Source organism: Nannospalax galili, unplaced genomic scaffold, assembly GCF_000622305.1.
Source record: "Nannospalax galili isolate Female #2095 unplaced genomic scaffold, S.galili_v1.0 scaffold833, whole genome shotgun sequence".
NCBI lineage: Eukaryota > Metazoa > Chordata > Mammalia > Rodentia > Spalacidae > Nannospalax > Nannospalax galili.
The window spans coordinates 966,709-978,783 of NW_008333374.1; the positions used below are offsets into that span (position 1 = coordinate 966,709).

At 51.7% G+C, this 12,075-nt stretch overlaps 2 protein-coding genes across 4 annotated transcripts; both read right to left on the bottom strand.

The window, feature by feature from the left end:
• Window positions 1–283: 283 nt before the first annotated feature.
• Syne4 (spectrin repeat containing nuclear envelope family member 4) lies at window positions 284–5,972 on the bottom strand. Of its 2 annotated transcripts, none has more exons than XM_008828064.3 (8): window positions 5,420–5,972; window positions 5,119–5,257; window positions 3,274–3,417; window positions 2,895–3,089; window positions 2,572–2,820; window positions 1,495–1,572; window positions 594–652; window positions 284–501 (listed from the first exon to the last, which is right to left on the bottom strand). In XM_008828064.3, the coding sequence occupies exons 1-8, from the start codon at window positions 5,545–5,547 to the stop codon at window positions 324–326; spliced, it is 1,170 nt and encodes a 389-aa protein (XP_008826286.1). In that variant the 5' UTR covers window positions 5,548–5,972; the 3' UTR covers window positions 284–323. The 2 variants fall into 2 exon arrangements, with proteins under 2 accessions (XP_008826286.1, XP_017652387.1); XM_017796898.2 differs by having other exon boundaries at window positions 2,910–3,089; window positions 5,420–5,969.
• Window positions 5,973–6,502: 530 nt separating this feature from the next.
• Alkbh6 (alkB homolog 6) lies at window positions 6,503–11,740 on the bottom strand. Of its 2 annotated transcripts, XM_008828061.3 has the most exons (7): window positions 11,633–11,740; window positions 10,895–10,973; window positions 10,531–10,599; window positions 9,178–9,238; window positions 8,688–8,839; window positions 8,350–8,466; window positions 6,503–6,919 (listed from the first exon to the last, which is right to left on the bottom strand). In XM_008828061.3, exons 2-7 carry the CDS (start codon window positions 10,946–10,948, stop codon window positions 6,656–6,658), a joined length of 717 nt encoding a protein of 238 aa, XP_008826283.1. In that variant the 5' UTR covers window positions 10,949–10,973; window positions 11,633–11,740; the 3' UTR covers window positions 6,503–6,655. The 2 variants fall into 2 exon arrangements, with proteins under 2 accessions (XP_008826283.1, XP_029416953.1); XM_029561093.1 differs by lacking the exon at window positions 8,688–8,839 and having other exon boundaries at window positions 8,350–8,507.
• Between the last annotated feature and the right edge of the window lie 335 nt (window positions 11,741–12,075).

Below are 12,075 nucleotides of genomic sequence, written 5' to 3' on the forward strand. Positions count from 1 at the left end.
ATTGTACCAGTAGCAGCCACCAGCTCATTCAGTCACCCGGTGATAGCTTTCTTCCTTCCCTGGGTTGCATCCTTATCCCCCTACCACTCTTCCCAGGATCACCCACCCAATCAACACTTGAGCTTTAATCTTTGTATCAGGACCTGGGGCACCCCAACCAAGATGAACCCATTCAATTCTGTGTTCTGTGCTCAGGATAAAGAGGTCTAGAAGGGGCTGTCCAAACATCAGACCTGTTCCCCAGTTTCCAAGTTCCTGAACATACAATATTCTCATTTGTCTTTTGACAGCAGTTATTTATTACATACATTTGGGCTGTGCATTCAGATTGGAGGGAGACCATTGACATAGCTGAGCACCAAGTAGGGCGTCCTGGCCAGTCGGATGTGAGAACAGCAGGGGCCCCCTGATATGGGCAGCAGCAATGTGGCACCCACCAGAAGGAAGAGGAGGAGAAGGAGAAAGATGGTCAGGGGCCACCTGGATGCAGGCGCAGGGACCCTGAGGAAGGACATGCAGTGTTAAATATATGGTGGGCTGCCACCATGAGCCCTCTTTCCCACACCCCCAGCGCCATCTTCCAAGCTTCTCACCTATGATCGACCTCCAGCATCACATCTGGGAGACTGGGAGAATCTTGCCTCTTCTTGTCCTGAGGGTAAACAGCAGTCAGCAGCAGAATGAATGGAAAGGATACTTAGTGGGGACTAGTCTTATTTCTCCTCCTTTCCTGGCACTCCTGAACCCCACATGGATTTGGAATATCTCTAAGTGTGGTGCATGTCTGTGTCTATCCTGTCCTTCATTTATCCCATCCCCCTTTTCCTGATAACACTGAGTCGGGGAGGGGCAGATGGTTTCATTCCTCTTCACTCGACCTTCAGGGCCACGTGAAGCTGACTCCCAACTCCATGATGGAGCATGTGACCTGGACCTGACCAATCAAAGCACTCTAACTAGTAGTGCAGGGTGCAGTTCATGATCCAAGCTGGTCAGGTAGAGTCAAGCCTGGGACTTGGGCTACTTCTAATAGGTCAGGATGAGTAAACCAGAAGGAAGGGACTAGAGCATCTGGGGCTGCTACCTTAGGGAAGAAGAGTCCAACAAAGAGATGGACCTGGTACATTTTAGGTCCTGAATTTAGTGATGCCTAGACTTTTGCATTACAGAGAGAAAAAAACATTTCTTTTTAAAAAAAATAATTTAATTTTATGTGTATAAGTGTTATGCCTGCATGTACGTAAGTGCACCCTTGTTGTGCAATGCCCAAGGAGGACAGAAGAGGCTGTCGGATCCCCTGGAACCAGAGTTACGGACAGTTGTTAGCTGCCATGTGGGTGCTGGGATTTGAACCTGGGTCTTCTGCAAAAATAGTCAGTGTTCTTAACTGCTGAGCCATCTCTCAGCCCCAGAACATTCCTCTTATGTGTGTGTCAGTCAATATGGGTTGGACCTTTATTACTTGACATCAATACCCCACCAATCCTAGCTCACCTGAGGCTTCCGGAGCAAGGGGCGCCTTCTGTAACCCGCTAAATGTTTCCGGTGGCTGAGCCCCAAAGTAAACATGTCCTGTGGGGAGAGAGAAGTATGTGGTTCTTGGAAAACTGGCAGCATGGTTGTAGAAGGGCCTGGAAAGAGGTGCCACAGGGAAGAGATTCTGGGGGACACATTGGAGAGATAGCGAAGGGTAGAAACCAAGAAACCAAGAAGGGAGAGACGTTACTTATTCATTCACTCAACAAATATTTAATGAGTGTCTATTACATGCCAGGTGCAGGAGCAGGAACTGGGGGCATGGTGAGGATGGAAACAGGTAAGATTCTGGTCTCCATGGAGCTTACATAAAAATAACAAAAGTATCCTCTCGGCTGGGTGTGGTGGTGCACGCTTTTAATCCCAGCACTCGGGAGGCAGAGGCAGACTGATCTCTGTGAGTTCAAGCCCACTTGGTCTACATAGTGAGTTCCAGGACAGCTGGGGCTATAGGGTCTCCCTGTCTCAAAAAGACCCGCCCCCCCAAAAAAAGTATCCTCTCAAGTTGTGGTATGTCAGGAATGTGGTAGGAAATGCTTAGTTGGGGTCAGAGCAGCCTCTTGAAGAGATGACATGTAGGACTGGACTAAAGGGAAGAGGTGAGCTGGATTTGCATCTGGGGGCTTCGAGATGGGAGTGAGTGAGGGTGTGTTCGCAGAAGGGTCAGGATTGTGGCTGTGTTACAGAAGAGCAGAGTGTGAGGATAAAGAGAGACAGGAAGGAGTGAAATGGAGGGATTCACGGAGACAAGGAGAGACAGAAGGAGTGAGAGAATCATGGTGACACCTCTGATGGGTATAGCTGGGCATGGGGCTGCATGCCTGTAATCCTAGCATGCCGGAGACTCAGGCAGGAGGATCATGTGCTCAAGGTTCATAGCTTGAACCTGTCTGAAAAAAACAAAAAGAGCTAGACATAGAGGGAGAGACAGAGCTACCAAGGCCTCCTTGAAAGACAAAGACCATGCTAGAAGGCAGAGTGGTACCCTGTGGGTGCCCAGACAAATGAGGAGCACTTGAGGGGGACTGCTCTCACCTCAGGGCCCTGTCCGCTGCCTTGAAGCCCCCTGTGGCCACATAGCTCACAGGGAGATCCTGGTATCCGAGGTATCTTTTGCCTGGAGGGCCCAGGACCCCCAACATCCCCTGCTGGATCCCATTCCAACTCTGCAGGAGTGGGGAGGTTACTGGGTGCCCAAGGCCCCCAGACCCCACCAGGTGCTGGCCCGTCCAAGTCTCCCTCGACTTCCAAGTCCTGGTCCAGGAGGTTTGCCTTCTCAAGTACCTGGAGCAGAGGACAGATATCATGGGAAATAAGGGTTTAGGACCTGGGCTGGAGACTACCAGGGCAGGCCATACCAGGCTGTAGCTGACCAGCTGGGTCTGCAGTTGCCAGAGCCTTCTGAAAATGGTGTCTCGGTGGGTTCCAAGGGCCCTCAGGACCTGCTGCAGAGACGTCCAGGCCCTCGGCTCACTTCGCTGTGCCAGCCCCTCACCAAATGCCAGCAATGCATCCACGCGATCAGCTGCCCCTCGTAGCTCTGCCTGTAGGGCCTGGGACACATGGTTAGACACTTACACATGTGACTGAGATATCGGATCCCCAGAACCTGGAGTTATTCCTGCCTCCATTTCCTAACCAGAGATCAGAATGTGTAGTAAACTGAATTTCCACTCCAGGAAGTTTACACTCATGCCTAGGGCTCTCTGCCCACCCTCCCACATCCTGGCTTCCCACCTGCATCTGGACTATCCTGCTGTAAGCCAGTGTCCAAGGTCCAAGGCTTTGTTCTAGGTCCTGTAGCCGGAGACCTAGCCCCAACAGGCAAAGATGTAGGCTGTCCTGCTCAGCTTGCAGTACCTCCAGGCCAGAAACAGGGTGCTGGGGAATACAGGAGACCAAATCAGGGCCAGTGGGCCAGAATGACAATCTCTCTACTCCCATGCAGGCTTCTGCCTTCTGAATGCTTCTCTGAAGCAATGCACATCTCTGGGCTTGCATGGGGGGCGGTGTTCTACTTGGAGGTTGGAGAGATCAAATTCAAGGTCTTCAAGTTCTCAAGCCTCCTAGAAACCTGGTTAGATGGGTCTGGACAGGGAGGAGTGATGGACTGGGTACTTCAGACAGGAGTAGAGGAGCAGGACCAGTAATGAAATTCTGCTTTCCTCTTTGGTAAAATACTGAAATATGTCAAGCCTAATTGTGGTGATGCACACCTCAATCCCAGTATGGGGGGAGAATGAGGCAGGAAACTTGAAGATTCAAGGCTAGCCTGAGCTACATAGTAAGAGCCTGTCTCAAAAAAAGGGAGTGGGGTGCTGTGGAGATGGCTCCATCAGTAAATGTTTCAAGCAAACATGAGGATCTCAGTTTGGATCCCCAGCATCCGCACAAAAAGCCAAGGATGGTGGCACCTGCCCGTAATCCCAGTGCCAGAGAGGCTAAGGCAGGCAGATTACTGTAGTTCATTCACCAGCCAGTCTAGCCAAATCAGAGAGCCACGTTCAGTGAAAGGTGCTGCCTCAAAAAATAAGGTGGAGGGGATGGAGAGATGGCTCAGCGGTTAAGAGTACTGGCTGCTCATGCAGAGAACCAGGGATGGGTTCCCAGTACCCACATGGCAGCTCACACCATCTGTAACTCCAGTTCCAGAGGATCTGATGCCCTCTTCTGACATCTGCAGGCATTGCAAGACACAGGTGCACTTACATACATGCAGGCAATACACTCAGACACATAAAAACAAAATGTTTTTTAAAACTTAAAGTAATAAGGTGGAGCTGGGTATGATGGTGCTCACCTTTAGTTGGGCCAGCTGCAGCTACAGGGAGACCCTGTCTCAAAAGAAAAAGAGAAAGAAAGAAAAGAAAGGTGGAGGGCTAGAGAGATGGCTCAGTGGTTAAGAGCACTTGTAAGGGACCACATGATGGCTCACAACCTCTAAAACCCCAGTTCCGGGGGATCAGATGCCCTCTTCTGCTCCAAGGGCTCCTGTACACACATGGTGCACAAAAATTCACACATAAAAATTTTTTAAAACTTTTTTTTTGAGGACACTGGAGAGATGGCTCAGTGGTTAAGAGCGCTGTCTGCTCTTGCAGGTTTGACTCCCAGAGCCCACATGATGGCTACCAATTGTAACTCCTGTTCCAGGGGCTCAAACTCTTCTGACTTCCGTGGGCATTGCATGACAAGGTGCACTTAGATATGTGCAAGCAAAATGCTCATACACATAAAATTTTAAAAATAATATTTTTTTTTTATTTTTTTGAACAAAAATAAAGTGGAGAGTGACTGAGGAAGACAACAAACATTGACCTCTGGCCTTCACATGCATGAGCACACATGCATTTGCACCTGCATACACATACACATGCACATGCAAAGTAAAATAAATAATAAACAATAATTGAAACACTTCTATACTGATTAGCAAAGTATCTTTGTAGTGTCCCTCCCTCCAATGATACCCAACACCTTCCCCCAAACATCATGTCATTCCCAGTACTGGAATGAATCAGAAGGCAGATTCTGGGGGTTGGGGGTGGGGTGGGGGTAGCACAAAGGGTGTGGTCAGCTCACCTCACAGTGTTTGCCCACATCTGGGTGCTCATGGGTAGAGGCCACTGGTGGTCTTGGGGGGCTGTACGTAGGCTCAGTGTCCTTCAGCCCACTCTGGATGCACTCAGGAAGATCCAGGGAGACTTGGGCCTGCTGTGGCCTAGAGGTAAAAGATGTTGATGAGGCCCTGGAAGCCCTACCAGAACCCCATCCCAGCTATTTCTCATGTCTCTATGAGACCATACCACAGCACCTACAACACAAAAATAGCCACTGCCACTATCCCTCCTGTGGAACCAAGTTTTAAAGCCCCAGCCCCCACCTGCTTGTCTCTTCTCCAGGCATAGGGCAGATGGTGCGTCCAGCAATGTCCAGCTCCCTTGGAGCTCCAGGGGGATGGCTGAGGGGTTCTGAGGGGAGTCCAAGACTGAGAGGTAGGGACAGAGCCATGGCTGGGGGGCAGGGGACAGTCACATGAGGACGCCCAGTAAGAGCCTGTTTTGTAGCCAGTAGTGTCCCTTGGTCCTTCTCAGCGGGATTCAACCAGGCCTGAAGCTATAGAGAGGCCCAGGGGCCAGCCTAGCTCCACCCCTTCCCAGTGGAACCTGGACCTAGGTAATGTGATACCCTGCTGAGGTGACAGCAGAGACACTTAACTCCTTCCTCCCCAGCTGGACCAATACCTAAACCTCCCAAGTTCACCACATTCCATCTCAAAGATCAAAAACCCCACCCTCCATTCCCTCAAGAACCCTGGATCCTGTTTCCTTTAGGTAGCCATGTTCCTGACCACCAGGGCCTATCCCATTCATGTAGAGTCTCAGGTGCAGGGCTAGAGAGATGGCTCAGCAGTTAAGAACACTGACTGTTCTTGCAGAAGACCTGTTAGCTGTCTGTAACCCCACTTCCAGGGGATCTGACAGCTTCTTATGTTCTCAGTGGGCACTGCACAACTCGGGTGCACTTACCTACATGCAGGCATAACATACACATAAAATAAAAATAATAAAATATATTTTTAAAAACTATAGCCGGGCGTGGTCGCGCACACCTTTAATCCCAGCACTTGGGAGGCAGAGGCAGGTGGATCTTTGTGAGTTCGAGGCCAGCCTGGTCTACATAGTTCCAGGACAGCTGGGGCTACAAGGAGACCCTTTCTCAAAAAAAAAAAAAAAAAAAAAAAAAACAAAAACAAAAACTATAAAGTCTCGGGTGCAATCTGATCCTCCCAGGCAGGAGGATCTCAAGTTCAAGGCCAGTCTGGGTAACTTATGGAGACCTTCTCAACTTACAAAAATAATAAAATAAATAAATATAATAAGGTGGTGGTGGCTGGATATAGTTTAGTGGTACAGTACTGAGAGGGTGGGGGGAGGGGAAAAGGAAGCATCTTCTCGGTCTAATAAACATCTAAAACCAAAGAGATATTTTTGGTTTATTTGGAATGGTGTCCCTTCTCCCATGGTTTCCAGTTACTAAGAAAATCCTGGACAGCTGCCTCTACCCCAGGGTCCCAAGGCAGGAGCCAGGGAACTTGAGCAGGGCCGGGAGCCTGATGTCACTTGCTGAGCAGGAGGCCGGCTCGCAGCACGCGGGGCACGCGGCGGATGGTCAGTGAGACGCGGGTGTCGCGCACCAGGCGGGCTCCGGGCAGAGCAGATCTGCAGGCAGTGGCATTAGGTGGCAGGGAAGTGGCGGTCAGCTCATCCACGTGGGCTGCGGCGATGCCGTGGAGGAGGCGCGTGTAAGCAGTACCCCGGAGCACCAGTAGGCTACGTGGTTCCACCAGCAGGGAAGTGATGGGCTGTGGAGGCGGCCGGGGCTGTGGGGCCGGTGGATGGTCAGTGGACATCAGGAGGTTGGGAGTGGGTAAAAAGTCAGCAGGCTTTAGCAGTCAGGGAAAACAAGTTCTCAGGGACAAAAGAGTCCCTTTGCTTCCGGGGATGGAAACTTCTGATAACTGAGGAGTGGAAATCTACAGGTTCAATGGACAGGAGTGTTGGGAAGGGAAGCCCGGGAGTGGAGGGAGGGGGTCAAGGTCACTTTGGAGGAGGCAGGACTCGGTCACTTTGGAGGAGGCAGGGTCTGCTGGGCAGTCTGAGAGGCAGTCCCCAGGACACCTGTGTAATAGCAGGCTGGGAATCCAGGCCCAGGTACAGAAGGTAGAGGGAGTGGCCTATCACAGGCCTCAGGATGGGAGTGACTGCTAGTCTGAGGCATGCTGGAGCATCTCCTAGGTACATGTAAGGTTAAAGCAGAAACTATAGTCAAGCATGGGGGTGCAGGAAGTCGACTGGGGTGGGAGGGAAGGAAAGGGGGAAGAGAAGAGCTGGGCACAGTCAGGGCTACAAACAACAAACCAGGGGAGACTCTGAACATTGGGGTGTCAGGAATGCATCACTCAAGAGATAGAAGTCAGAGACCGGGCTGTCAGGTATCTGGGGGTGTCCCCAATCCAGTCATGTGATGATGAGTTAAGGAGAATCTGGGGGTCTCTTGCACTGCAGAGCACATGACTGGAGTGGCAGGACATCAGTGTTGGGGTGCCCTATGCTGTGTGAACAGTCAGAACAATTGGGAGCACACTTGGGCACACCTGAGTGAATGACACATTGGGGTGCCTTGAGGATATAAAGAATGTCTGTTGGAGCCGGGCGTGGTAGCGCACGCCTGTAGTCCCAGCACTTGGGAGACAGAGGTAGGTGGATCTCTGTGAGTTCAAGGCCAGCCTGGTCTACATAGTGAGTTCCAGGACAGCTGGGGCTGCAGGGAGACCCTGTCTTAAAAAGACCAAAAAATTAAAATAAAGAATATCTGTTGGAGCCAGACACAGTAGTGCAAGCCTATAATCCCAGTACTTCTGAGGCTGGGGCAAGAAGGCATCAAGTGTGAGGCCAGCCTGGGCTACTTAAATGCTGCCTTAAAATAAATAAATAAATGTTGGTTGGAATACTATATGAGCTCAAGGGACCTGTGGGGTGTCAGAGACATCCATCTACTCAACACAAAAAGGTACTGGGGTATCTGTGTGTATCACAGTAGTTACGGTACCATGTAAGCAGATTGGTTGGGTGTGGGCTGTAACTAGGAAGAAGTGTGGGCATCCAACCAGAGACAAGGGAACATGTCTGGGTATTAGGAATAGCCTGAAGGCAGGCAGGATCAGACTGTCCTGGAGGATGTGGGATGTCAGATGCTAGAATCCACCCTCCCCCAAATGCTTGTCACTTGTGACAGCATCTCAGGACCCACCTGTTCCACAAGGCTATCATCCTCTGGCTGTCGAGGCTCATAGAAGTCAAGGACAGTGTGGGAGCCCAGGCTGATGGTGCTGACAGTTGGGTAGTAAAGTGGTCCATCCTCATGAGGCTGGGGAGGAAGGAGGCACCAGGGCTGGCCAGGACAGAAGCCTACACCCCACCCTCTAGGTTACAGTGGGGCTCCCAAGCTGAGACAAGGAGATGAATCCCTAGATGTATGTGGCTGCTCAGTGAGAATGGGCAAACACAATGGCTACCCTTCCTCATGATGGCTCAGAGGTCTGGGGGGAATTGGTTACCATGGGAGGCGGGGTGAGGGTGTGTGGTTACCATGATGCCCTCCCCAGGCAGATACTGGTTCACGAGGACATGGTTAGCTGGGAGACCCCCAAAAAGGCTGAGGTCAGACACTTTGTCCACGTAGCGCTGGAGCCATGGGGGCAGTCGCTCAGGGACCATCCCCCGGGGATGGGGGAGCCCACCTGGGGAGTGCAATGGAGGACTGAGGGCACCCAACCAAGTAGTCTTGGCACCTGGAGCCCCCACTAGGAATATGGTTCTAGTGGTTGGAAGCACCTCACCCCCTGAGCTTTGAGAGATTGCCCCTGGATCTTTGACTGTTTTCTCTAGAACATTCAGACCTTGGAGACACTCCCAATTACTCAGGAAACCCCTCAGGACTGAACCCTGAATCCTCCTGGTCCTAGAATCCTTTGAACCCTTAGGGATATGCCCTTCCCTATGTTTTGAAACCACTGGACCAGAGCACTGCCCACCCCACACTCCAGAATCATCCATGCCCGCAGCCAGGGAAACTTACCCCAGTTCTGTAGCTTCCTCCCAGATAGCTGGGTCCATTTTGGCTTTGGGGCATTGAAAACCTAGGAGGTGGGGAATGGGGCTTTCAAGACTCACCCACTCAGGCCAACACAAGGGCCTTCACATGGGGTAGAAATGGGTCAATCAGAACTTGTTTAGAGGCGCTGGCAAGGGGGATCACAGCCATTCATATACCCTTGACCAAAGAATGGTCTTCTAGGAAGGTCGTCCTCTCCTACGATGAGCACAACTTCGGGAGGGACACATATAAAGCGGTGAGGGAGCAGCATGTGGACACCTGCCTAAGCCAGCCAGATCAGCTGAGTCAGTCCTGGCAATCAATGGAGTGACAGATGGTCTAGCCAGATGGTCCTCAGCTGGAAATGGATCATTTTAATGGGATTGTTCTCTTGGAATGCTATGGAGACATAAAAAATTACACATACACATACACAACACACACACACACACAAATGTTGGGCATGGTGGCACACGCCTTTGATCCCATTACTTGGGGGGCAGAGGCAGGCGGATCTCTGTGAATTCAAGGCCAGCCTGGTCTACATAGCAAGTTCTAGGTCAGCTGGGGCTACAAGGAGATCCTGTCTCAAAAAAAGACCGAGTATCCCAGGCTGGCTTTGAACTCCGGATCCTCCTGCATCCACCTCCCAAGTGCTGAGATGATGGGCATGTGCCACCACACCCAGCTTGGGAGTATGAGTCCTGTCATTTCCTTGTTCCTGAGGCACTGGGGTTGCACTTGGCTATTCTTGTACAAGGAATATGGTCTCAATAACACCCTTATTTGAAGAATGGACAGAGCTATCTCAGTGCAGGGAATCTGAGCTTCATAACCACCTCCTTGGGCTGGGAGTATGCTTCAGTGGCAGAGTACCTGCCTAGCATGCAAAAAGCCATAAAGCCCTGGATTCCATCCCCGGTACTACACACACACACACACACACACACACACACACACACACACACACATTTGTTTGATTTTTCCTAAGCTGCTATGGAAAGCTTTTCTTTTTTCCTTTCTTTTCTTTTTTCAGACAGGATCACACAATGTAGCCCAGACTGACCTCAAACTCAAGATCATCCTGCCTCAGTCTCTCCAGTGCTGGGATTACAGTTGTGTGCTACCACACTTGGCTGAGAAAGTTCATTCTCATAGGCCCTATAGATGCCTGAAAGAGGAACATGGTGTGTGTGTGTGTGTGTGTGTGTGTGTGTTATGGCACTTTCCTTTCTTCTTGGGTTTTCACAGAAGGTTCAGAACTCTCATATGAGGCTGAGGATTGCAGAGGGGTGGGGAAGTGGAGAAAAACAGAGCAGAGGGCACTGGGGTCACCTGTCGAAGCAAATACTCCTCTTCTTCCTTGGAGATGAAGTCAGGGACATAGTAGATTACAGGTGGTGCCTATAACAGAAAGGCTCCCCTCAAGATATGGTCCTTTGCCCAACATAAGGACCCTATCGTCACTGAGCAACCTCTCCCTCTGGAGAGGGACCCAGGATGTCCTCAGACAGGTCAGGACCTCAAGCCAAGGGGCCTATGACCATTCTAAGGTGGGGTTGGACATAGGACTGGACTCTGAGGGAGAGGGGTCAATACCAACCAGTGGACCCAGGAGTCAGCCTGCTACCCCACCCCACTTTCACCCTTCTGCCCCCCAACTTCCTCTCTTACACCCCCCCTCCCGAGTCCTGACAACCTGTTCCACCCTGAATGGTTCCAATCCTGGGACCCTGGCGTCCTGCTCCTCCATTGACACCAACTCCTTGTATATAGTCCTGTGGGGAGGGATGGACATGAAGTCACTAAGTCTCCTATCTTCATGCTGTGATCCAGCCTTTTATCCCATCAGGGGCTAGAGTCTAACCTCAGCCTTCCTAGGGACCTCAGTCTCTAGAGACTGAGACCTCAGCATCTCAAAAACTACCAATGCCCCATTCAAGGCTTCCAGCCCTGACAGTCCTCCAGACTCTGTCCACCCAGGGCCCACCAAACCGTGCATTTGTCTTCTCAAGCCTCAGGGACTTCTCTGACCCGGCACACAAAACCGTTCTTAAAAGCTCTGCACATCGCTAGAACCCCTTTAATAGACACTCTTCTTGGGGACTCCACTTCTGACATGCAACCGTGAGCACAATTCTCTCAGAGCCCTGAAGAGCTTCCTCTCGCCTCCACCTTTTCAGATCCCCCATTGTGAGCATCTCTGTGTCCCTAATTTGAGCTTTCTCAGACTTGTCCATGCCTACCCTCCACACTCAGGGCCCTGTCGGACTTCCCTTGCCCAGCACCCCTTCATCCAACACCCTATGATCTGAGCTTAATCCTCCCCGGCTGAACTTCTCAAATCTGAGTCTTAGGATTCCACAATCTGAGCCCCCTGGAACTCCCGCTCTGCGCTCCCAGGACCCCCACTTTCAGCTCTCCTTTGGACACTCACCTCTACAGTCCCAGACACGCCCCCCCCAACTGACCGTCCAGTCTCCCCTCCAATTTCCAGCTACAACTCCCCCATCCTCCCGCTCCCAGCCACTTCCGCCCCGTATTGCCGACGCAAGAGGTCTTACACCAACCAGCACGTTCAGAGCACTTAGGGCCCGCCTTCCAGCCAATCACGCTCTTACACACACACACCCCTCCCCCCATCGGCGCCCAGGTAGAGGCTGCGACTCCTGGCCGCTGAGCCAATGGAAGTCCAGGAGGGACGGGTCTGGTTCCTGCCAAACCGACCCGAGCCACAGAGCTGAGTGGAGACGGAGGAGAACAGTGCCGGGGGGGGGGCGGGGGGGCGGGGCGGGGGGAAATATGGGGTGGTTGGACTTCCCCTAGGCCGGCCGTCGGTCCTGTGGCCCTGCCGCAGGGAGGCCACACTGATGATGGCTT